The sequence below is a fragment of the Thermobia domestica genome, chromosome 2 (assembly GCF_964235325.1).
Source record: "Thermobia domestica chromosome 2, izTheDome1.hap1.1, whole genome shotgun sequence".
NCBI classification, from domain to species: Eukaryota; Metazoa; Arthropoda; class Insecta; order Zygentoma; family Lepismatidae; genus Thermobia; species Thermobia domestica.
Window position 1 is genome coordinate 194759932 of NC_137455.1, and position 26194 is coordinate 194786125.

Here is a 26194-nt window from a genome sequence, read left to right on the forward strand (position 1 = left end):
TTCGATTAAATCGTTCGAAATCCAAGAATCAGTTCGAGAAGGTTACGAACTCCTTTTGATATATTCTCTTCGATACAATAGAAATTTACATTCCACATTATTATAGTAGAGATTGTTACTTATTTAGCACTTTCATGAACATTTATTTCTTCAATAAAACGTGTATTATTGAAAGTGGAGCATGACTAAGCAGATCCAAGATTACGTAAAATATTTACTGTCTGGTCTTAAGTTCGATTCCCAGGAAATGAAATCTAAGTTTTACGTCCCATGGTTATGCCGGCTAGGTTAAAGGAGACTGATGAAAAATGAATAAAATGGTGGAACGAAAAAAGTGGGAGGAAATTCAAGAACCCCTAGAAAACTCACGCATACGGTATTTGACCACACAAAGCTCACATTTGGCGTGAGCTGGGATCGAACCAAGGTCCCCATGCATCATTGGAAACAACTACTGAGCCACCGCGACCCCCTCGATTTCCAGGGGTCTATTAATCTACAAAGAATATCAAAACGGCAACCAATGTTTCCTGCTAGAGACTCACCTCTGGTATGAAAGGAACCCTGATTCTACATCTTGCCCATTTGAGCTTTTATGGTTCTGTTTTCTAGTTGCTTCTATTCTTTCTATTCTGATATTTCTCTTACCATTCACTTGCATTTCTCAGTCCTCTTTAGTCTGTAGCAAAGAACGAGACTACTTAAACAATGTAAAATTATAAAAGCAAGCACAGAAGTGCAATAAAAGAGCGAAAGTAAACATTACCGTCCAAGCTTTCTACAGGCATCTTGCTCTCCGCTGAAACTGCTTCTTGAACCCTAGAAAAAGAAAAAAAATTAACACTTTCTTAATGTAAAATTGGAAACTCACGTTAACAAAATTAGTTAAAGGCATATTTGTCACGCACAGCAAATTTTGTTTGTTCATCCAGACTGACCGATAAGTGCAATGAACTTGACATAAGCAAATAAAATTTACTGTAACAGGTTGATGTTTTCTATTACGGGGTCTACTCTCGGAAGTTTTGGGAAACTTCCTCTTCACTTTAGTAAATTGTTGGGAGACTGCCACTGTTCCAGGAAATTAGCTTTCAGACTGAATAAAAGAGCGAAACATTATGTACAGAAAATCAGTTCATAAATTATTATTTAAATGCTCTGTGAGGTATTTCCTTGAATACTTTAGCTACCTAAATTTAAAGCAGCATTTCTGGAATTTTCGTATGGTGAACCTTCCCAGACATTGCAATCACTTGCCTAAAAAAGAGAAGGCACGGAAAAATATTTCAACCTCCTATACGTAAAACTTTCCACTATCCTTCTCCCCACTTTTTGAATTTCATAGACAATATGCGAAGGACATACAGGATAGTCCAAAATGTCATCACGCATTGTAATATTGTTGGAAGTAAGTTCTAATCTTTTACATTTTATAGCGCTCCCACTAAGCCATCACGGTCCGGAAATACAAGAATGAAATTATTCGTGATGGACAGAATTAAAATCAGGAAACTTCCAGTACCCAAAACAATTCCGACCTTATGTCTTGCAACAACTCGGAAGCAATATCAAGTCAGAGATGCAAACACTGACCAAAGCTCACAATATTGCTTGCTTCAAGTTACGTAATTGTGATAAATTGTATTTAAAACTACCAAAAACTATTGCTGTAATGTTAAGAAGCAGGCCATAGCAACATTCTTAAACAACTTCCCACCACTAAGTCATTTTAACCAGTTCAGCTATGTCCATCTGTTTTACATATTTCCGGAACGGATTAAGATACCAAATTGTTGTAAATGTCATGATCTTTAAATTTATTAAAAACCCTCGTAGATGTCATTACGTATCTGAGCACCTTTTTGTTTACAATCCCTTTTAATTTCGTTCCTACTTCTTAGAAATATATCATATCATGGTCATAGTATTCAGCACTGAGGTACGTTCCCTGTTCATTACACGTCCGCCTCACTTGCGTTATTCCTGTTGTAGAAGCCTCCAAAATTTGGACGTTTACGGATATTTGTGATATTTTAGCGTGCTTAGTTTGTAACTGAATAATTGATGTGTTGTAAGTCTTAGTTTAACATATGGATTTGAAATACGTAATCTATCATAGGTATTCTGCCATCATTGGCAGGTCACTTGCCGCAACTAAGAAGCTCCCATGCTCCACGGCCTTCCGCTAATCTCTTCTTCATATACGTTTTTATATAATCCATTAATTGTCTCCTTCGCCCCATCCCTCTCTTTCATGCCACCTTACCCTCTAGCACCTCCCTCATGATAACAGTTCCTTCTTAGCCAATGTCCCAGTTTCTTTTCCTCTTATTTTTTTTTCTTCCCCACCATTTCCAACATCCTCTCATTCGTTTTCCGCTCAACACAGTTAATGCTCTCTATTCTTCATTCACACTTCGAAAGCTTATAATCGTTTTTAATCATTTTGGAGTAATGTTCATGTTTCTGACCCATACAGTACGATACTCCACATGAAAGTATTTTGTGAGTTCTTAACTTCATTCATGGTCACACACAAAAGTATTTTCTTCCTAATGGCTTCTTTCGCCATTCCTACCCCTGTTATTTTACCTTCACACTTTGTATCACTAATAATACTAACCAGGTATTGAAGACTACATTGTTATATTTTCTCCCTTCGTACTTTCATATTTGATACCGACCGCTTCGTTCCAAATCGCCACTTGTTTTTCTCACTTTCATACCATATTCTTCACAGCCCTTCAAGTTTCCTAATATCTTACTGATTCCCTCTTCAGATACTACTACAAGTCATATCTGCAAACCATATACACCTAATCATTCTACCTCCTACTGAAATGCCTTCATTATGTAGGCTCTTTTTCATTAACTACAGTATTCTAGAAAGATTAAATATTGTTGGCGACAGAGCATCCTTGTTGAACTGCCCTTCCAACTGCACTCTCCTAATTTCCTTCCCTATTCTAAGACTTACTTTTTGGTTCATATATAAGTTTCTCATGAGTCTTAGATTTTTCCATTCCAACCCAACCTCCTTTGGAACTTCCAACAACAATTCCCAATTCACGTGGTCAGAAGCCTTTTGTAGATCAATAAACATACACCTCTTTTTCAACAAACCTTTCACTGATCACCCTTAATAATCCAATTGCATTTTTTGTGCCCTTACCTCTCCTGAACCCGAACTGTTCCACCTTTTTCATTTGTTCTTCCATAACCTGTTTAGAATTCGGAGAAAAAATTTTGCTGCGTGAGATGAGACTAATAATTCTATAATCCTCACATTACTTTGGATTCGATTTCTTAGCCATCGGTACCATGATCGTCTTCAGAAATCTTTTGGCCATTGTTTCATATACACTGCTCCACAAAACTTAAGCAACTTGAAGAAAGTGTAAGAAAATAAAACTACACGAACATTGCACCAAGTATAATGAACAAACAGACTGTTCAGAAGCACAATGCAATACAAGTGAAGACGAACAATACAGTTAGGATGTACAGAGTGACCAAAAAGTTCAGCACAACGATACCTCAACCAGGTGAAACTGGATTGTGCGAGGGCATAGGCAGTCAATATGGCGTGTGACCACCACGAACAGCTATACAGGCACGACATCTGGCCTCCATGCTGCAAATCAGAGTGTTAATCAAGTCTTGCGGCAGGTGGCGCCACACCTCGAGAAGAGCTGTTTGCAGGTCAGGGAGAGTGCGTGCGTGCTGGTGGACTGCGCTGCGCTATTCGCCGCCCAAGAGCATCCCACACATGCTCGATAGGTTTCAAGTCCGGAGAATATGCAGGCCATGCAATACGCGTAATGTCTTCTCTTCAGATACTCGGACACAAGATGTGCACGGTGTGTGCGGGCATTGTCATCCATGAACAGGAAGTCTGGGCCAAATGCTCCGCGGAAATTGCGCCCATGTGTATTGAGAATTTCATCCCGGCGCCGTTGTGCTGCCAAAGTGCCATGTTGCACAATATGGGTCCGTTTTCCCATCCAGCATAGTTCCACCCCACACCATAATGGAACCAGCGCCATAGGACGGCCGTTCAGCAATGAAGTTTGGATGATAGCGTGTTCCTGTCTCTCCACACTAAAGTCCGACCAGAATCAGACGACAGGTTGAATCTCGACTCATCGGAGAATATGACACGCGCCCACGGGTGTTTCCTCCATGCAACATGTTCCTGATACCATGTGTAACGCGCACGTTTGTGCTCCAGTTTCAATGACACCACAGCACAGACCTTCTTGCATACAGTCCTGCTCTATTGAGCCGCCGACGAACAGTTTCACGACTCACGCGTTGCCCTGTAGCCTGCAACAACTCATTGGCCAGTTGAGAGCATGAAGCTTGATGGTTACGTTTGGCAGAAATTGTGAGAAATCTGTCATCGACGGCCGGCGTTTTCTTCGGACGGCCTCCTCCATGACGTCTACTGACTTCACCTCTATTTTGGAAGCGACTCCACAGCCTCGACACAACACTTGTTTACGTTGAATTCCTGCGCCACTTCCACTTGCGATCGGCCCAATTCCAACCGCCCAATTATTCGCCAGTGGTCAAAGTCACTCAAATGTCGTCTACCAGCCATTGCAAGATGTGTACCCCACACAAGAACCACTAACTAAATGCTTAGAGCCTCGGACATTACTGGGCTGTGGTGTACGCCTCATGGCACAATTTGTTCATCGCCCTTGCAATGGTGCTGCTTATGCGATAGAGTGGGTGTTTGCCTTGCCTGTGTGTGTGTATGTGCATACCACTAACCAGTGTTGAATGGGCCCCACACGTCACTTATACCACGTTCTCTCGGGTTGCTTAAGGTTTGTGGAGCAGTGTATTTCATTGCACAGTCGGAACAATTCTTTCTTGCCCTTGTGTCTCATTTTTAATTAATTCGATTGCTATATTATCTATCCCGGTTGCCTTTCACTTCCTAATCTGACATCACTTTTTCAAACCCATCCCCAAAAATACTATTTTTTTTACTCTCTCCTACTTGATTTTTTACTTTAACACCTAGATCACATGGTCTATCCTTATTATCATAAGTACTCAACATATTCTTTCCATCTTCCTAAGACGGTTAGAATACTTAATTGGCTGCCGTCAAAGAACATGCTCCCCTGGCAATATATGCAAGTTACAAAGTTCCAGCAAATTCTGTTAAATTATCAGTAAGAAGGGTGTTTTTAGATAAATAGTCCACCTTTCATATCGCATTACCATGTTTCTGGTATTTCACACTGGGGCACTAAGATCCTTTTTCACTCCTATTGATAAAAAGCGCACTCACACACACACAGTATACTTCTAGAGTCGCCGGGACCAGACTACAATTTCTTCTTGCACCCTGATTAATAGTTCACACGGCAAAGCAAATATGATTAACTACTTTGACTGAAAAAAATCATTACATGTTCTCACTGCTAAGTCACATACTGCAAACTAACGAATTTTCATATACTGCTTACCTATGCTAGCTCCTTTGGTTTGACAAAACAAATTTATATACAAATTATTTATTTGCACAGCTTTAAACGTAGGGTTACCAGATACCCTCTTTTACCCGGTCATTTATTTAGCCCTGAAAATAATCCTGGTAGGTTTTGACGAAACTAAGGAAATCTCTTTGGGTAGTTACAGATTATTTGTTTGTAAATAATTGTTAATATTGTTGCAACTTTCAACTTCCAAAGAAAAATTCAGTTGTAAGCACGAAATAAAAACATTCCTGTAATCCAGGTATGTGCAAGTTGGAACAGGGAGTGGGCCAATAAGAGAGGACTCCCTGACGTCGAGGGCCGTATGAGACCTTGTGTAACATTTTCATAGCAATCGAATGGCCACATTTAAATGGAGAAACTCATTCAACACTAATACCAAAGGAACACAAAAATTGTTTTAGAGAGAACGGAATAGTTTCTCTTCTAAACTGAACTAAACTGAAAGCCAGTACAAAATTTCTGTTGGGACTCCACCTCTGTACTTCCTCCGCAGAGGAGCCTTCACTCAGTTTCCATTTTAATGTATCCAATTAATTGTTTTTATTCATCATTAGGAAGAGGATTAAGAGAAAAGGTCTTCTAGATTTTTTCGAAAAGTTTATCTATTACTTTAGTAGAGGTTTGTAGAACATATTGGTACCATGACTAATACTATGAAGAACATTATGTGAACAATGTACTGTATGTGTTATTGAAATCTAGTATTTGTGGAACTTTTGATGCCTTTTGAAAAACAAACAATAGCAGCTTACTTTCGCCCGTTTACAGAAAGAGAAAAAAGTAAGGAATCCCTAAGAAATATAGATTATTTTTACGTTTTATGTATTATAAAATTAAGATGTAAGGATCAGACATTTTTAAGGCATCTTTATATACAGAGTGTCTCAAAAGTCCCTAACATAGGGTAACTTATTATCCGAGTTACAACAAAATGTAAGAGAAGAAACTGTCTCCCAATATATGTTTTCAATCTAAAGTTGTTTTTTTTCTTGAGCCGTTTAGGGTGTACTCTCTTTACACGCTCAATGTTAAAATGAAAATCGTTGCCATTTATCTGGACCCACAACATAAGTGAATGAAGTTCCTGTCTAACGTGTCGATGGCCAGCCCCAATTTTAAACAGTAACTTCATTCACTTATGTTATGGGTCCATATAATAGGCAATGTTGCATTTTCATTTAACATTGGGCTCATAAAGAGTGTACAGCCTAAATGACTCATTTGATTTTAAAAAATTCTTTCACTTTAGCTTGAAAACATTTGGAGACTGTTTCCCCCCCCCCCCTCTTACATTTTAACTGATAGAGTTACCCTATGTCAGAGCGGACTTTTGTTACAAGGCTGCAGGATTATGATACTGGAAATTATATTATACTTTGAAAGGTAGGTGTATATATATATATATATATATATATATATGTACCGTGTCATGCGAAAACGAACTAAGCGCCACTTTCATACTTTTAAGAAAATTACGTTTAAAGGTTGATGTCCAGCATTAAGGTAGCCGTAATCTAAAGTGAAATTATGTTTCTTTTTGTGGAAAGGTGTTGGTTTTCCTCTCTTTTCGATTGTGCAAAACGTTCTAATCCTTATCAGGAACCAATCGTCGCATTTACGTGGATTTTCAAAATTTGGCGCTTAGTTCACTTTTGCATAACACGGTAGGGTGTCCGAGAAGTCCTTCCCTGATTACAGAAATTGATTAACTCAGGCTAGAAATAAGATAGAAATATGAAACTGGTGTTGAATTGTTTACAAACTATAAAAGTTTTGGTCACATCAGTACACTTCCACATGAGCACCCTTGGTAGCACGTAGCAAATCTAGGCGATATTCAATTTCCATCCACACATTAGCCAACATCACTGGAGGGATCGATGCAACGACTGGTTGTTCGTTGCTGCAGGGTTTCAAGACCTGGTACACGTGTTTGGTAGACCTAACACAGACAAAAACTTTTATAGTTTGTAAACAATTCAACACCAGTTTCATATTTCTATCTTATTTCTAGCCTGAGTTATCAATTTCTGTAATCAGGGAAGGACTTCTCGTAATATGAAATGGAATATAATATGAAATGATATCAGTTTTAGGCCCGCAACCAGCCACAGAGGTTTGAGGGGTCATAAATATGTTGGGGGGGCAAGTCATTCAACATTCTCTTACCAATAGCTAATGTTTTTGTATTAATAATAGCATTTTGTGTTATAGTCTGGAGGGGCCACAAAAAGTTTACGGGACCAAGTCCCCCTAGCCCCCGTCTGGTTGCGGGCCTGTATGCCGACTAGGCTAAAGGAGATTGATAAACGAATGAAATAGTGGGATGAAGAAAGTGTGAGGAAACTCAGGAGGTGCATAAGGAGAACCAAGAAAACTCACGCACACGGTGTTTGTCCACTAGAAAGTTCACTTGGCGCGAGCTGGGATCGAACCATGCACCAGGAGAACAACCCTACCACTGAGCCACCGCGGTCCCTAACCTTATTATTTTTTTTCAATCTAGGGCATTGCTAACTACATGGAATATTGAAAGCAATGGTCAGTTGTTAATATTACAAGTATACGGAATAATACTAATACTAATAATAGTAATACTAATAATAATAAATAATATAATTAATAATACGAACAAATAATAATAATAGTAATAATAATACATTAATTATAGGGCTACATCATTCGATGCAATGTTCCAACGGAGTTTAAAACAAAAAAGTAATAATAAATGTTAGCAAGTAGACCGTTCAGTTTCTCAGAGTTTCAAATTTATGAATGAGGCAGTTCCCGTAATATCACAAGCTTTTCATTGATTAGAATAGCCCCTATACACTTTGCGTGAAGTAACATTCTGTGTACCAGGAAGTCCCGCCCCGTTGTCCAATATTTTATTAAACCTAATAATAGCTGTGGAACAATATGTTTCTGATGTTCAGTTCTCACGGTATTTGAGGCTCAGTTTTGTTTGTTTCCTTACGCTTTGAAAGCAAGTATCTTCCAAACTATGTTTCCAATGACACGTAATAAAAGCAAAGACAATAAATTATGATCATTTTTCGAACTTTTTTACTTTTGCTTAAAAAAAAAAATGACACGAGATGTAGCTTTTAATAGCCGGTAAGAATTCCGGTTGCCAAATTTAAAGGAGTAACTTCTCCAAAACACATATATCCAAAAATGAGTTTTAAAAGATTAATGATAGTAAAATATTACGTATCTAAAGTAATTAGGAGAAAAGTGTCAATCGCGGAAGGTGATTTTGAAGGCGGAGAGATTCACAACCATTTGTGTTAGAAAGGCCGGTAACAGTTTTGGTAATTTGAAATTAAAGAGCATTCACTAAAATATGTATAGAAAACAATTCTTGTAAGGCTACAATTCATACCTCATACGAATGGCAATAGTACTTTCAAACGATATACAGGAGGATGCATGGTATACATGAACTGAAAGGAAGAGGGGCATTTATGAAAATTTCCTAGGACGTAACTCTTATGTTCACGAATATTGGATGGCAAAACTACCGGCGACACAGACGAGAAACTGCACAAATACTGTTTTGCATGTTGATTACATTCGGAAACTAATATTTGTTTATATACTGATACATAAGCCAGTCAATAAGAGATGATTTATTGTGGAATAAGGTTAAAAAAATTGTGGAAAGCTGGAACAAATTTTATTTTCTTTATAGAAGTGTCTGTAACAACATACTAATTTTGCATCCTACGACTCTGCATTTGGCCGCCATCTTGAAAAAAATTGTGCCTTTTTTTTTTTAAATATCTCGCATGGAAAGCATTTTAGAGCAAAACATGTTATTACAAAACATAATCTACATTACATTCTCTACAAGAAATGTTCTCTTCATTTTTTCTCTAGGATGAACCGTTTAGATGCTATAGGCGTGGCTAAATACGCATTTCTCATTCAGCATTGCTATGTAGCAGAACTTTTAAGGAAAATTTCCAGGTGTGTGAAATTGAAGTTGCTCGATTTTTCTAACAAGCAAACAGGAACGCACCCTAGCGAAAGCATTGTAAACATAGAATAAAAGATTATACTCAAAACACCGATGTCATGATGTCATATCGTATTCTAAAGAAATAAGTGGCCAATAATGGAATATGATAACTGATCAATAACTCTGGATAACGGAAAATAAGTGTAGCTATCACTGAATAAATCACCTGACAGGTCCGGAACCAGCCACAGAGGTTGGGGGAGTCCATGAATATGTTAGGGGGTGCCAAGCAGTGTTGAATTCAGACATTTTCACCCGGGGGGAATGTGAACTCCTCGGGGGGAAGGGTTGTTTTTCTGTATTTTTGGAAGAAAGCAACATATTTAACAATTCCATTCACATGCACATCTTACCTAATATTGAGACTAATTGCTGATAAATATTCAATGAGAGATTATAATTAAAAAAAAAACAATAGTTTAATTTTATCTAAAACATTAAGTAAAGACTGGCAAAAATATTTTAGACTAAACTTTAAATGCTATTTACAGTAGCTATTTTTGTTATTTCCTATGTTCAGTAGTTACTGTTTGTTACTAATGTAGAAGTTTTCAAAAAGATTTAAATTAACGCAAATATTTTTTTGTCCTAAAACAAACATACATAGGAATATCTTAACAAAAAGTTATTATTCTTTCTCACACTTTGATTCTAAATCAAACATATTAGCCTTGGTTTCTTCATTGCATACACATCAATAGTTTACTTTGCGAAATCTTCAGTAGGACTGTCTTCAGTAGGATTTTCCACGACTTTGTGCCGTGTCATGGAAAATCAGCGCTTGGGGCGAGAGTATACGACAGTAGCCCTGTACGTGTGAGTGAGGTCGACAGACCAGCCGCGAAAGGTGAGAAAATTTTAAAAAGTAAACCCTGCTTTTCCTTGATTTTGAGCACTTTTTATTACTTTTTTTTTTCATTTTATATATGTGCACATGCCCACATGTGCATATGTGTTTCATTCCTCTTTTCTTTCCTTCTTTTCCTTTTCCCTCCCGAATTTTGCGCCACTTACTTCGGCGCCCGGGGCCGTTGACCCTCCCCCATTGCATGGCATTGAGCAGGATCTTCGTCACCTTCAATAGCAATCTTTCACTTATATACCATTGTTATATTGATAAATTCTATATAAATCTCTAACCCAGGAGGGATAACTGTTCCTCCCTGATCCCTCTGAATCTCACCCTTTAACTCACTTATTTTTAGTTAAAGAAAGGTGTGTTTACTTTAACAATCGTAAAACACATTTACGTCTGTTACTTCCGATGCGAGAAATGGAATTTAGGCGCTCTATTTCAAGTAATGCAAGAACTGTACATTTTCAAGAACTGAATGAAGTCTGCTGACATTAGAGATCATATGGAATGATCAAAGCCCTATCTTTCCTTTCCTATCTCAATCTGTGCTAGTGCTACCTACAGTACTAATATATAATATAGGGCGAGAGTATAGTACCTACTAAAATACAAACCTTTCTTCAACAGTTGAAAATTACATGTTCTGCCAAACTCGGTCATAGCGTTAAGAAATATAGGTTTTATTGACTATTTTGGTATTCTATCTTAGATGTTAATTGTTTAATATTTATATACCATGGGTCTGTGTCATTTATATGTATATTGAGAGATCGGATTTCGTCTGCACGTGCACGGAAAGAAAAGCAAATAATTGCGTGAAGTAATTTCTACATTGTCACTGAAATTTTGGAAGTTTTTTCCGGGGGGAATGAATTTTCTTAAGGGGGGAGATTCCCCCGGGCTACCCCCTGAATTCATCCCTGGTGCCAAGTCATTAAAAATTATCTTCTAGATTGTGTTTTTCTTGTATTAATAATAGCATTCTGTCGTAAGGTCTGGAGAGGCGACGAAAAGTTTAGGGGGGCCAGCCCTTCCCCCTCTGGTTGAGGGCTGTCACCTTATGTATGTTACGATACCTTTAATATTCCTAAATTATTTTTAGCAAAATACGAAATATATATATATGAGGCTTAATATTTCGCTTTTTGTAACTGTCACTTCTACTTACGAGGGCAAGAACTTTCGAATAACGGCAAATGAGAAATTACCTGATTAAATTTCCGTCTCCTCCATTCGCAAGTTCAGTCTTAGTTTCTCTTATATACGAGGTTTCCTGTAAAGAAAGAAAAGTAAATTCAATAATAGTTTATTTCAACGAAACTTTGAAACAAAATTTACAAGAGACATGAGAACGCGTCAAACTTTTTTAGAATATGTAACAATCGCAATGTCCGGTTATTTATATCACGGAAATAACATTTGCAACTGTATTTTATTTTGCTCTGATACATTAGTATCTTCATTATATATTGGAAGTTTACTATAAACTCATGATATACCTATCAGTCTGGGGTCTAGCTGCCCCCTCCTTCAGTTTTTACCTTCTAGATCCGCCACTATTTCGAGGCGGTTCCTGTTCGTCAGCAAACAACTATTGCTATAGCAATACCTTTACAAATTTTATTTTCCTCTTTCAAATATAAGAAGAATTAGAATTTTGATTTCCACGATTACTCTTATGACTCTTGCTTTGTATTATGTTGTTAAGTCAGGGGTGCCCACAAAGGGGGGCTATGACGCAAACTGCGTCATTGAAATATTTGGGGTGTAAAAATCTATATAAGTATGTTTGAGGGGGTGTAAAAATTAATCAAAATGATTTTTTTTTCATGGAAGAACACCTACGGATAGACAATTGAGCGGGGGTGCGTCATGGAAATGAGGGGGGTGGGCACCACTGGTTAAAGTACTTTTACGAAGTTTAGTACTAAGTGTTACAATATTCTGGTATACAACACACCTGTATTTATTACAGTACAATCAAAGCAAACATTCGAAATGAAATGAATTTTTTGCGTTTTACATCCCACGGTTATGCCGGTTAGGCTGCAGGAGACTGATGATGAGTAATGAATGAAATGGTGGAATGAAGAAAGTGGGGAGGAAACGGGAGAACCCCGAGAAAACCCACGCACACGGTGTTCGTCCACCACAAAGTTCACTTGGCGGGAGCAGGGTTTGAACCCGAAACCCCTAGAGGTGAACGCTCTACCACTGGGCCATCGCGGTTTGGTTTGACAATCATCGTGTCGGATGGATTTTCCTCAATGGAATTTCGTATGAGCCAGAAAGTTACCATGTGGCGTCCGGATCCTGGCTTATCTTCAACGAAATTTGTGGAACCAACGAGTTGATGTTCTGTGGTTCACTGCACCTTTCCCCTCTCTCGTGACACCTGTTCTGGGTTGCTGCCTCAGCTTTATGCCCGAGTTTGAACTTTCACTGAACAGTTTAGATATCAGACGTTGTTGAATACTCACCGTCACTGCCACTAAAAAGTTACAGAAGATATTCATGAAGTGACGGCTGTTGGGATGTAGTATGGACAGGAATGTTACATGGAATTGTACACATAAAAAATAGATTATGAACTAATTAATGTACGTGTAAAATTTATTGCGTCATTACTATTTCGCCTAGGGTCATGGTTCAAATGCCTTTTTCTTCAGTCACACCCTTCTGTCCCCACTTGGAGTCGCAACGTTGATCATATGGTTCCAAAACGCATGTGGACTGTTCTTTGGTCCATGCTAGGCTTGACCAATAATAATAATAAAAAAACTGAAATGCCTGTTATAGTACCTAAATAAGCGGTCAAAAGACAACATTACGCTATGGTAACAAAGGTTACCATAAATCCTAAAAAGTTTACCGTATATTATTCGCCCACAGTGTTAACTTTTTTTTTTCTTTTAAGGATGAGGCAATCGTTTTTTATTACAAGGAAATGAAAATATCCTTTAGCCCACAGGGCAGATTCGTGACGACAAAATTACACTTCTACCACAAATAAAGTTATTTTATGATACAAGTAAGTTAAAAGTAAGCAGAGCTTTAGAAATGTAGTGTTGTGGGTTGAAGTCTTGAATGTGAATCAGTTTATCTGAGACTTACTGTGCCCCGTCTGCACCCCCTCCCCCCCGATACACACATCTGATTATTATCTTAATTGTAAAGGATCTTATTACAAACATGGTCATAGCTTAGCGTACGCGACTTCAGCGCTGGACATTTGCGTTCAATTCCCGGTAATCCTAAGTTGAATATGCAACCATCGTCGTATTGCTTTGGTGCTGAAAGGAATGTAAAAATCAATCCAATCAATTTATTGTATTATTTAAAAGAAAAGTCTCTTTGCCGAGGGAAAGAAAAAAAAGTATCAAGTCGAATATATTATTAATAAAGAAAGCCTTTCTGTACAGAAGTTTCTTTCTTTAGTCTGTGTGTTGAGCATTAGAATGGATAACTGTGAGTGGCGTTTCATAGTTATAAGTAGTTTTAATTGATCCACAACATCTAGTTTAACATTACTTTGAATATTGCAATAAATCCTTGCAATATACAGTTTTGGAGGTACATCAAATATGAATACGAGGTGTGTTAAAAAAGTACCGATCCTTAGTTTTTTTCGCGTAAACCAATGAAGCGCGGGAGACAGTGTAGAGGGGACACTTGTGCGCAGTCGTGAATATTTTTCCCCGCCCGCAGAAAGCATCAGTCGCTGGCAGTCGGCCAAGTCAAGACGTGTAGCGAGCGGTCGTCGGATTTTTTTTTTTTTTTTAAATGATAGAAAAATTTGAGCAGCAATAGATATTGCACCAAATTTTGCCAAAAGATTTGCGATGCCCAAGCGGAAACCATTCAATGGGATCGGTATATTCAATTTTTAACGATAATTTGGGCATGGGAAGAGTGTCCGCGGAATTTGATTCGAGCTTTCATCGCCAAACTACATTCCTGTGTGTCAGGCTCCCTACTCACCCGACATGGCTCCTATGTGACTTTTGGTTATTTCCAAAACTGAAAATGCCACTAAAAGGGACCCGATTTAAGTCAAAAGAAGGCATCGTGTGAAATGCAAGGGCACGGTTACTCACTATTCCAACAACTGCGTTCCAGAAGTGTTTCCAATAATGGCGGGAGCGTTGGCAGAAGTATGTGCATTACCAAGGAGACTACTTTGAAGGGGTTCCAAATCAATAAATTTATTTTTGCCAACCAAAGGTTCGATACTTATTGAACATGCCTCGTATGCTACCTTGTTTAATTCCGAAGTTACATTTTAAAAGATATTTGGAAGTTAAGGTGATCTAGAAACCCGAATCTAATTACAGTGGCTCAAGAAGTCGGACATATGCATACTTACACATTGCAAGAGAGAATAAACATTCCAAGAGTATTCTTCAGAGAACAAAACATATTTTTTAATTACTCTATATTATTTCCTTCTGAAAAATAGAAACATCAATGACAAAACTCAATTTGATGACTATAAAAAATACCAAAAGTGAAAACTTGGCATAAATCCATGTCAAAGGAGAACTCGGACACTATTTCTAACACAATTTTAGACTGTTATTAGATATTTTTAATATTTTGTTGTCAATCCTTTATTTTTCGCGATCGCTTTCAATCTTCTGGGCATCAATTTTACAAGTTTTGTGTTGAAGGAAGGATAATTTTTTGCCCATTCAGTCAGAAGTGCTGATTCCAAGTCTTCCTTTGTTCTAATAGTATGATATATTTTAACTTGTTTTCCAAATGAGCCCATAAGTGCTCAATAAAGGTAATATCAGATTGCCGAGGTGTTTCCAGCACATGCGGATAATTATACAGGAGTTAGAAGCGCACATTGAGTGCTTTGTGGTTGGGATAGTTATCCTGGTAGTACTGGAAGTTCTCTGTTATTCCTATTGTTTCAGCACTTTTTACCAAATTTTGCTTCAGAATGTTTAAATACTTCGTTTGGTTTATAATTCCATCGATTACACACAGTTTATCTGGACGAGCACCGGACATACAGCTTCAAACCATTACCCAGCCATCTCCACTTTTCACAGTGGATCGTAGATTACGCTGTCGGAATTCTTCATTAGGTTTTCGCTAGATATAACATTGATCATCTAAGCGGAACAAATTAAATTTGCTTTAGTCCGCGATTAACACAGTGCTCCTAAACGAAAAATCTTTATTTTTATAAGTTTTTGCAAAACTAAGTCTTTTGTCTATTGCACTTACTCACGAATGGTTTTCTACGGGCTGCTCTTCCATGTAAATTGCTTCTTCCTAAAACCAATCTTATCGTTTCGGGATGCACACTTTATTAAGATGTTCTGATAGTTCTTTGGCCAGTTTAGGACACTTATCTTGGAGTATTTATTAGCCTATAGTACAATCCATCACTCATCTGACTTTGAAAACACTCTAGGTCTACCACTTTTTGGTTTGTTTTCCAGTGATTTTGTTGATTTAAAAACGTCTAATAATGTCATAAGCTTTGGAGTGTGCCCTATTTACTATTTATACAGTATCACAAACTAATTTTCCCTCTTTATAATATTTTAAAATAAGTTATCTTATTGTTAAAGAAGTTTGCCCAAGTAGACTTTCCATTTTAAATTTTAAACACACAGTTTTATCCACGCACGAACAGTGTGGCTTCATCTCGTTTCACTTGGACACCTGAAACTGTCAAGTAGACAAACTCTTGGAAATTCCCCTATTAAGCCCAAAAAGAAAGAGTGGTGCTACTTGTCCGAGTTCTTTTTTGACATGGATTTTAGCTGTATTTTCACTTTTTTGTATTTTTTATAGTCATGAAATTGAGTTTTGTTAATATTTCTATTTTCCATAAGTAAATAATATAGAGTAATTGAAATATATATTTTCTTCTCTGAAGCATACTCTTGGAATGTCTATTCTCTCTTCGAATGTGTGAATATGTATATCTCCGACTTCTTTATTGAGCCACTGTACGAATAATTCATCTGGTGTCTGCAACGTGTTTTGTAAATCACAAACTTTTGTATTGAATACTCCATTATAAAACTGTCAGATTTTCAATTCATGTAGTTCATAATGAATATATTATGTAACTTATATTTGAAAGACTGCCAAGACTAGAAGTTGCAGCTAGGGATAATGCCCCTTCAGGACAAATACTCAGAACTTGCCAAGCACGTTTTTTAATACATCTGCAAATATTCATGCTATCATCACTCAACGAGATTTCTCCTTGACCTAAACAACATATTCCAACACGTTCAATCGATGCATTTACGAAATGTCATGAGACAGTCATAGCACGTACAGAATGCGCACGAGATTTTACTATTAAGCAAAAAAAGGACACATCAGCTGATCTGATTAGCTGCTCTGCTTATCTAGTAAAGTAATGATTAGCCTTTAACTTATTGTGTATAATTAGCATTTAGCTATCAACACAGATTATCGACTATGTACACTTCCCATCATAACTGTATTGGTGCGGTATACCTAAATCTATAATATTTGAGAACATAGCATCGTATTCATTAAGCTCTATTTCACAGATGGTTAATCGAAAATTATCTCCATCGAATTCATTAAACGAATATCTATTATTATTATTATTATTATTATTATTATTATTATTATTATTATTATTCACTACAAATTACGTGTTCATGCATTATAGTCCACTAGCAGCGTTCACCCCGCTTCGCTGCGGTCACCCCGGAACGCAATAAACTTTGTTACTTAGATAATTTTTACTTTTTCGCTTTCAAATTGCAGTAAATGTTAACATTATAGCGCCTGTCATTTATGTTAACCCGCCGAGTGACACGGTCATGCGGGTTGCATATAAATACGTTTATTTTTATACCTATGATGAACTAACAAAGTGATTTGTACGTTATGGACACTTGAATGGTCAATTATCTCAAGACACTGGTAATTAAAAATTAAAGTGATATGATAAAAACCATCTAGGGTCCAAATCCTAATAACCCCCCAAAAATGAAAGAAATTGGTTCAGCCGTATTAGCGTGATGAGCTAACAAAGGATTTGTGCGTTCTCTTTTATATAATAGACTAGCAGCGTTCACCCCGCTTCGCTGCGGTCACCCCGGAACGCAATAAACTTTGTTACTTAGATAATTTTTACTTTTTCGCTTTCAAATTGCAGTAAATGTTAACATTATAGCACCTGTCATTTATATTAACCCGCCGAGTGACACGGTCATGCGGGTTGCATATAAATACGTTTATTTTTACCTATGATGAACTAATAACAAAGGATTTGTACGTATGGACACTTGAATGGTCAATTATCTCAAGACACTGGTAATTAAAAATTAAAGTGATATGATAAAAACCATCTAGGGTCCAAATCCTAATAACCCCCCAAAAATGAAAGAAATTGGTTCAGCCGTATTAGCGTGATGAGCTAACAAAGGATTTGTGCGTTCTCTTTTATAATATAGATTAAGAATGATTTTTAGTTTCAATATAGGAATTAACCAAGAGTGCATACATGTCACCAATATACTGTAAATTATCCTTTCTTCGGAGGTTCTTTCCACCTATCGTCCTTAAAATGTCTAATTCTTTCAGAAATGCTTTTTCAATAATCTTCTATAAGCTATCTATACTTTTTTCTTAAAATATACTTCTTTATTAATATAATAAAATTAAATGAATAAGTCAATGGTTCAAATATTGCAGGACAAACTTTCATGTGGAAACATTACATTGATTTTGATTTTTCTTTCCTTCTCTGGCATTCTACGTAAATCATGCTTCCCTTAGTGCAGTACAGGAATAGCCAATCCGTAGTATCACACACGCCATTTAGTGCGGAGCCTTGAATTTGAACGTTCTGACAATTTTTACTCGCTCATTCTCAATGAAGGAAAAGTAAAGATTTACAAAACAAACAAAAATAAAACAACAGAGACTTATATTTTTAAGTCAGTTAAGTGGTTTCAATGATGTGTATTGCTTTGAAACTACTACTCTAAGTGGTAAAGTTCAATGATTACAGCAGTATACAAAGGCCGACAGCTGACGAGAACTGATCATACTGTGTATAAGAGTGACGTTCTGTGTACATATTTGTTCCATACCAGCTTTACTAGTACATTTGTAGTCTCAGAACATTTGTAGCTAAGAACCAATATTAATTCTGAGCCTTACAAAAATATCAATTTGCGCATGAAAATCTTCGGAAATTTAGGACTGATGCAAATGTCATTGTGAAGGCAATCCTCGCGCACTGCGTTTATGCAAAGTGTGTGTGTCTAGGATTTTAACCCCTGAATAGAAGGCGTACCATATCAAACTGAATCTTCCTCAGTAGGTGTCGGATAACCATCTTGCTGCAGTCACCACTTGAGCTTGGAAGTGCTGGTTTTACAGCTATGATGCAAGACCAAACATTCTTCTTTGGTAGAGTCCAGTATATCCATGACCGAAGGAGAAGCAGGTCCAGGGCCGGCTCGTCCATAAAGACCACCTAGGCGGCTGCCTAGGGCGGAAACAGGGTCTGAATGATAGGCTTTTTTTTTCTTTTTTTTCTTTTACGTGCAGTTTATTAACATCAGCCAAAACATAGTGTGCAGCACCCTACATATTTAGAAAGTCAATGAAAAGTGGAACCACCCAGGATCGAATACTGCTCACCAATATGGCGCGGAGAACGACTATCTGGCCATGGTACGTTTGTGTTCCCATTGTTTATTCTATGACTAAAGCATATCTCCTGCATTATCTGAACATCCAGACTCCGGATGTTCGCAGAAATGTCACTGACCTAAGTTCTACGTAAGGTAGTCAATGGAAACTTAAGGTCTGGAACCCTATTGCAAGAATTATTCCTTCACCTTCCCACCCGTGTAGCACCAAATACCCACCTTTTGCACCTTTCCCGCCCTAGACTGCCGATTCAAAAGATCCTTTCAAGAGCACCAAATTTATATAACTAGATAACTGACGTGGACATTTTTAAGCTACTGTTTTTGACAATGGTTACACAAGTTCAAAATAACTCAAAATGAATTAAGAAATTTCATCTTTGCTTTGTCTTCATCATTTTTATTTTTTCTATTGTCAAAGTTTGAATAGAAGCATTTTTGAGAAAGAAGATTCACATTCGAAATAATAATGTTTGACTATCAATCAATAGATGAATCTGCAAATCATTTTTATTTTGCCGTTTTAGATACAGCTGTGAATGCAGTCAATGAAAGATTTTCCCAGTTAAATGATGTATGTGTTATCTTGGGATTTTTGTAAAGCATTCATGATCCCAGAAACAAAAACGCAGTAAAGATCTAACTGTTGGGTGAAAACTTGGAAAAGGCCTTAATAGTTGAAAATAAAGAAGGTGTGAAGGAATGTGATATTGACGCTTTAGGACTGTTCTGAGCTCAAAGGAATTTGTCATCTTAAGACTCAGCATCAACCCCTGAAGAAAAATTAAGCTACATTTACTACCATGGTTTTGAAAATGGATTTCCTAATGTATATGTAGCTCTTCGTATTTTGCTCACGTTGCCACCGTCCGTGGCTAGTGCAAAACGAAGTTTTTCCAAATTAAAACTTATTAAAACATATCGTTCTACAATGTACCAGAAAAGACTATTAGATCTAGCCACAATTTCTATTGAAAGTGAGTAAGACCAATAGACCGACAGTCCTAGTGAAAGAGTTTGCAAGTATGAAAGCAAGGAAAGTAACGTTATATAGTTATAAATGTTGTTACTCAATTTATCTCAGGGAGAGAGACTTATGTAAATATTAAAATGTATGAACTGTCAACATCACGAACTTGGCTATGTGGCTTTTCATACTGGTGTAAGCAGAACTGATTTTTCTGTGATATTTGTTCAATATAGATAAAGCAACTTCAATCAAAAATTATCAGTATAAACTTTATATTGCTAGTTTAGACTAATTATTAACGTGTAAGTTATTGTTCAAAAGACAAAGTTGTTTATATTATACCTCTTGATTTATTTAAACAGGCAAAAATTAAAAACTTTTAGACACATTGCAGTCTTCAATCACATTTTCTATGGAATCTTTTAGAAAGAAATATATATTTATTTACAGTGGACAGGTTATATTACTAAAATTTCATTCCAAATGCCTCAGCTATAAAAATGTTTTAAAAAATAATTGGCTTATAGATTACTTATTAATACCATAGAGAGTCATTAGGAGTAAATTTTATTTTATTTAATGCTTAAGGGTGATTCTGAAATTAAGGGGAATTTTCAGTCCCTCTGATTTTTCAGCCTCTAGATATACAATATTAAAGTAACCAAGTTATTATTAAATAAAAGATAATTAGTACTTTGTATTCCCAGAGTTTATTTTAACATTTATTTTATTTTTCTGCTTTTAAAAAAGCGAAAAATATGTGAAATGTAACCTCCGTGGAGTGTCCCCACCAGCATTTTTCAACATTAACAGAAGAGAAAAATATGTTTTCACTAGAAAATTCGTGAAAAATCCGCATAAGTTACTACTGTAAGACATAAATAATGAAACTACTTAGCGAGAAATTAAATTTTAAGGTCATTTTCATGGCCTATTTAATGCGAAAATATTGTCCCTGGGTTGTGAGGTAACCTCCATGGAGTACTTTAAAAATTACCAGAATCTCTACTAGGATGCAACACTGTCCAGTCTCTAGATCTGAAAGTGAAGCTCAGAGCAGCCATTTTGTGAGTGATATGTTGATAAGTGTGTGTGCAGTATTGTGTTCGTGAAAAATCTTCACATCTTGTGGAAAATAGGTGCGTACTCTTTGATCTTGTAACCTCCATGCATTTGCTAGTTTCATTATTAAAAATGTTGAAAATGTTTTTTCAATTGATTATTATTAAAATAGCAGTTTTCCTACTAAAAATGAAGTCATTGCATATATAGTCTTCTAGCTTTGAGTACCAGGCTGTCTGAAGTGCACTTTTGTAACCTCCATGGAAGTAACCTCCATGGTTTCTATCTAGCATGGAGGTTACACATGATCCATGGAGGTTACCATCATGAGCATTTCATGATATTATTATAAAAAATAGTTATATATTTGAGTTACTATGAGCTTCTTATTGAAATGCTACCTATTAGAGCTACCCGGAGGAAAAATTCCATCATATGTTTGCTAAACATGCTACTATAATATAAATTACAGTTGTTTTCAATAATATATGATTTGGTTGATGAATATTGAATTAAAATTTAATTAAATGTTATACATGAGTTAAATTTCGAAATAGAACATCTGTACCATTTGTTGTTGCTTATCTCTTTGAACAAAAGCACTAAATGTTTGAAGTTAGGTGTTAGGATGTGCACTTTGTAGAGTCCAAGCTAATAAAAACAGGTTTGTTGCTGATTAAACCTGGATGATTCAAATTATTGATTTACTTTTTTATTTTATAGAGACAATCGCACCAAGAAAAGAGGAATGGTAGTGAAAAAGTGACAATGGAATCAAATAAAAGCGTTAATTGTGGAGAGAAAAAGCCAAGTAAGGTATCAGAAATAGAAAAAAGAGAAGAGAATCAGAAAGACGAAGAAGAGAAAGAATAAAAGCAGATCCTGTATTATACGAAGAATTCAAAATAAATATAGAGAGATAGATACAAAGCCAGAACTACAAGCGGAATGATTTTAAAAAATAACAGACATGAGTAAACCAGAGAAAAGAGCCCAGAGAAAAAAATACGTGAAAAAGTTAGAAGGCATAAAAAAAGAAGAAACGAAGAAAAGAAGGAAGCAGTAAATAAAATGCTGGAAGAGGCAACTCCTCCTGACAGTCATAATGGTGGTAACAATCGAAATGTAAGGAATGATATTGTTGGGCCTAATTTTGACCGGGTAGAAACCAACCGAAAGAAAAGTGGTAAGAAAATTGCAAAACGAAATAAAACTAACAAGGAGAAAGCAGACTTTGGTAAATGAGCTTCGGGGTCATTTTTCGCGAACTGCTAGTGCATATTTAAAGTGTTAATATTACAAACTGGGAGAGCGCAACAGCCCAAAAATAACGGAGAAAAAGCGTCTTGAAGTTTCCGACTGGCCGTATATATCGTACGACGCATGAAGTTATCAAGTGACGGCGTGTCAGATTGAGGAATATCTATGACTCACGTGCAAAGGGTGCCGGGTTTGGTTTCCGCCCGAGTCAACTTTATTTTTTTGCTTCAACCAATAAAGTAGCCATTTGTAGCTACAAGTAAACTATTAATTCTCCATATGTTTATAATGAATAAAACAATAGATATGTTGAAATCAGTTGTAAAATCCTTCAAGGTTCCATGTTAACTATCAACAAAATGTAATCTAATCCGTAAATATATTGGTATCACGAATTATATTATGGTTGCCGCAGTCATTGTGTAAAAAATGTTCTTCACGCTTCGAGTTTACATCTGTTGACAGTGTGCGAATTATAACTGAAATGAGGGGGACAATCTCCTTTGGTTATAGCTACCAAAGGGGGTGGAAGTGCCGTTAAGTGACATGGGGAAGAAACACATTGGTATTAAATATGCGCAGACTAAGCTGCTTTCAATGTAATCCTGACACTAAATGCAGTCATTTTCATGAGGGACAATACAACTCTGTGCCTGCTGCACAGAGAAAAATCCGTTCTCCGGACAGCGGTAACAAATATACGGTATCCTCTTGCTTACTATAGAAATCAGTACGCAGCATACGTTATCCGCATGCTACATAGGCATTGCCCTTAGATGTCACATCATCTAACAGTTTTCCGTATATCACATGCGTATACTTCTGTTACCTTCGTCAGCTATATGTTATATACGTCCATTTGTATGTGAGATCCTTACCGCAGACATTGTTTCATACGGAAAGTACGTATAGATGGAACACTTACACACAAAGTATTATAAAACATGCGTTTTCAGTTATACGTCTGCTGTACGTTAAGTCCAAAAACTACAGAAATTACGCATGTGACCTCTTTAAGTAGTCCACCTATATTTTTTTTCTCAGTGTGTTTCAACCACAAAGTGTATTATTTTATGTAACAGCATTTATGAACTGCTACAACTTGTTTTCAGATCTTCGTACTCTTACTCTAGCCTAATGATGTTCAGAAGTTTCATTATAGTTACGTGTTAAAAGTTCCGTATTTTTACTTAACTACTGCACCCAGTACCAAATAAATCTCAACAAACGTTGTGTTATCAAGATGTGTAATCTGCCAGTGACAACGAAAACGATGCCAATTTTTTTGGGATATCGACAGAACTTACACAGCAAACTCTTTTGTTATGTTGAAATTATGTACTCCAGAAACACCATCAGACATTACGTGGTCTTAAAATGTCTACTAACATCTCCGATTAAAGTCGAGTTTTTTACAGAATAGAGGCAGAACTCATAATTCTGTTTCCCTCAAAAGCAAATAGAGCCACTGTGGATACTAAAGACATTGTTGCGGGATTGGAACAGCTTTTCTTGGAAAATAGAACATTCCGGTTTACGTTTACTGCAATTTTAGCTGTGTGCACAAATCTATATTAAGCATTCAATTCAAAATATTACATTGTCTTACATTTTACTAGTGAATAAAACTTAAATATCTTCACTGAGTATGTTTTGTAACCTCCGTGGATATTAATGTAACCACCGTGTTTGTCAAAATAATAAATTACCATTTTTTAAAAAATATATATTTTCTTGACCTCATCCACTGTGATGATTGTATTTGTTTAGCCCTTAAGTGTGTAAAAAATAAATTGTATATTATTTCTCCGATTTTTAATTTTAAGATTTTTCCAATGCCAAAATTCCCCTTAATTTCAGAATCACCCTTAAACAAATGGTAACAATGATGATGTAGTGAAAATGTCAGGGGTTACAAAACTTCACTTTGATTTGGATTTGGGAGAGGATATTATGGGGGCACACATTTTTTCGCCTAGGATATAAAATATCCTAGAGCCGCCCCTGAGCAGGTCAGTAATGAGATCAAGAAAGCATGGCCATTCGTTTCTTCGGTATTTAGTGCTGGCATTTCGTGAATTCATCCCGGAGAGGTAACCAATAAAATTTTAGTTTTCTGCTCTGATGAATTTCAGGGACATCATTTAGTTCCAAAGAACCTTAAACTTAAATACGAGGCTAATTGGATGTTCATACACCGTGCGAAACTGTTACGGCCGAAACGTACGGTTTTCAAAAATTACGATTCCAATATTCCAGTAGGCGGAATGCACTGTATATTAGATCTTGAGATTTATATGAAAGAAAGTCTTAGAATGTTAGTTCCAAATTCTCTGCATGGAGTGATATTAACTATAGGCTTACCAAATAATAAAATTACATCTTAGTTTTTCTAAAGTTGTTTAACCATTGAACAACAAATGGTTAAATTGTAGTGTTATTACATGGCCATAGATTGACGTGAAATCAGCTTTCAACTCTAATACGCCCTAGGATACGCATTTCAACTGTAGAATGCCACCTAATACTTCTAGATATACAAAAACTTGTCAAATTCTGACGTAAGCTGTAGAACTCAAAGTATCAGTGCTTTTATTCCTAAATGTAAAAAAATCTTTCCATATATACACAATTCAACAATGCCAACTAATGATTCGATCTCAAACCTCGAACTGCAACTTGAAATAATATTTACCGTAAGTAATTCAATGTATACCAATGGGTAAATAATGCTTGACTGTAGCACTGCATTCAAGCAACTTTTAACAAGGTAATCAAGTTTAATTCATTATTAAAAAAAAAAAAATGTTAACGTGATCGCAGTGAGCAATGACTTGTACATACATTATGCGATTTAATGCAAAACACGTATAGTACACTTGCTACAAAGATCAACAATATTCTTAAAACTACCACCAGCTAACTTTTATTTCCTTTCTTGTATTACGACATTTGAGTTACGTAACTGAAGAGTGACACCAGAGCAACAACCTTGCAGTAATCACAAATTCAAATAAGAAACGTAGGCAAGCCCTCTTACCTCGCATTAATGATTCTTTTATACACTGCGAACAGAATGAACTTTAAATAACACGAACAAATAAAACTGAGCACTACAAATAAATAATAAAGCACTACAATAAATCATAAAACCAATGCTCTTGAGAAGCGGTGTCGTTTCAGAACAACCTTGAGAATAAAACTGTCGAATGCTAAAAAATTTTCTGCCTGAAACACTGTGCAATTCTTAAAAAAAGATTGGCTTGTGGTGAAACCGGTTTTCCAGTAGAAATCCTTCATCAACAGAATGTCCGTCAAGGTTCCAGGTCGACATGTTTGATGACCCATTATAGTTTTTAATATCAGTAAAGCTATAAGAAAAAGTATACTGGAGATTATGAAAAAAGGAAAATGAAAGAAATAAAAGAAAAAAAAGACTGATGACATCCCATATACTTTCACCAATTCTCTCCCAAGCGGTGAAAGATGCCCTCAAGGACTGAAGAAAAATAATGTAACAAAAGGTATTTGACCTTACGGAAGTTTTGCCAATGAAACAACGCGCTACTAAAAGTATGCGCTCTTGTTTTGGATATGTGCTGTTGCGTAAAGTGCGTGAGCTTTTTATATATATTAACTACCTCAAATGACTAGCTGAACTAGTACACGCAACAAGCTTATGGGGGGAGGGGGGAAATCGAAGAATAGTTCAAGGTATTTAGTTGAAAAAATTGAGAACTATAGAAGTTACAGAATTACTGTATTTTTAATTCTCCAATTCACTGACACAGAAATTGGACATTACAATTCAGTATAATTGCCGTGTAA

The 26194-nt window shown here is 36.4% G+C and overlaps 1 protein-coding gene across 1 annotated transcript in view; it reads right to left on the reverse strand.

Annotated features, from left to right (window-relative positions):
- Positions 1 to 26194, reverse strand: part of LOC145678345 (long-chain-fatty-acid--CoA ligase ACSBG2-like) — a 173901-nt gene that overhangs the window by 47863 nt on the left and 99844 nt on the right. The window contains exons 3-4 of the mRNA XM_081748383.1: positions 11608 to 11672; positions 767 to 819 (exon numbers count right to left, since the gene is read on the reverse strand). Coding sequence (XP_081604509.1) covers positions 767 to 819; positions 11608 to 11672 — 118 coding nt within the window. The remainder of the gene's footprint in view (positions 1 to 766; positions 820 to 11607; positions 11673 to 26194) is intronic.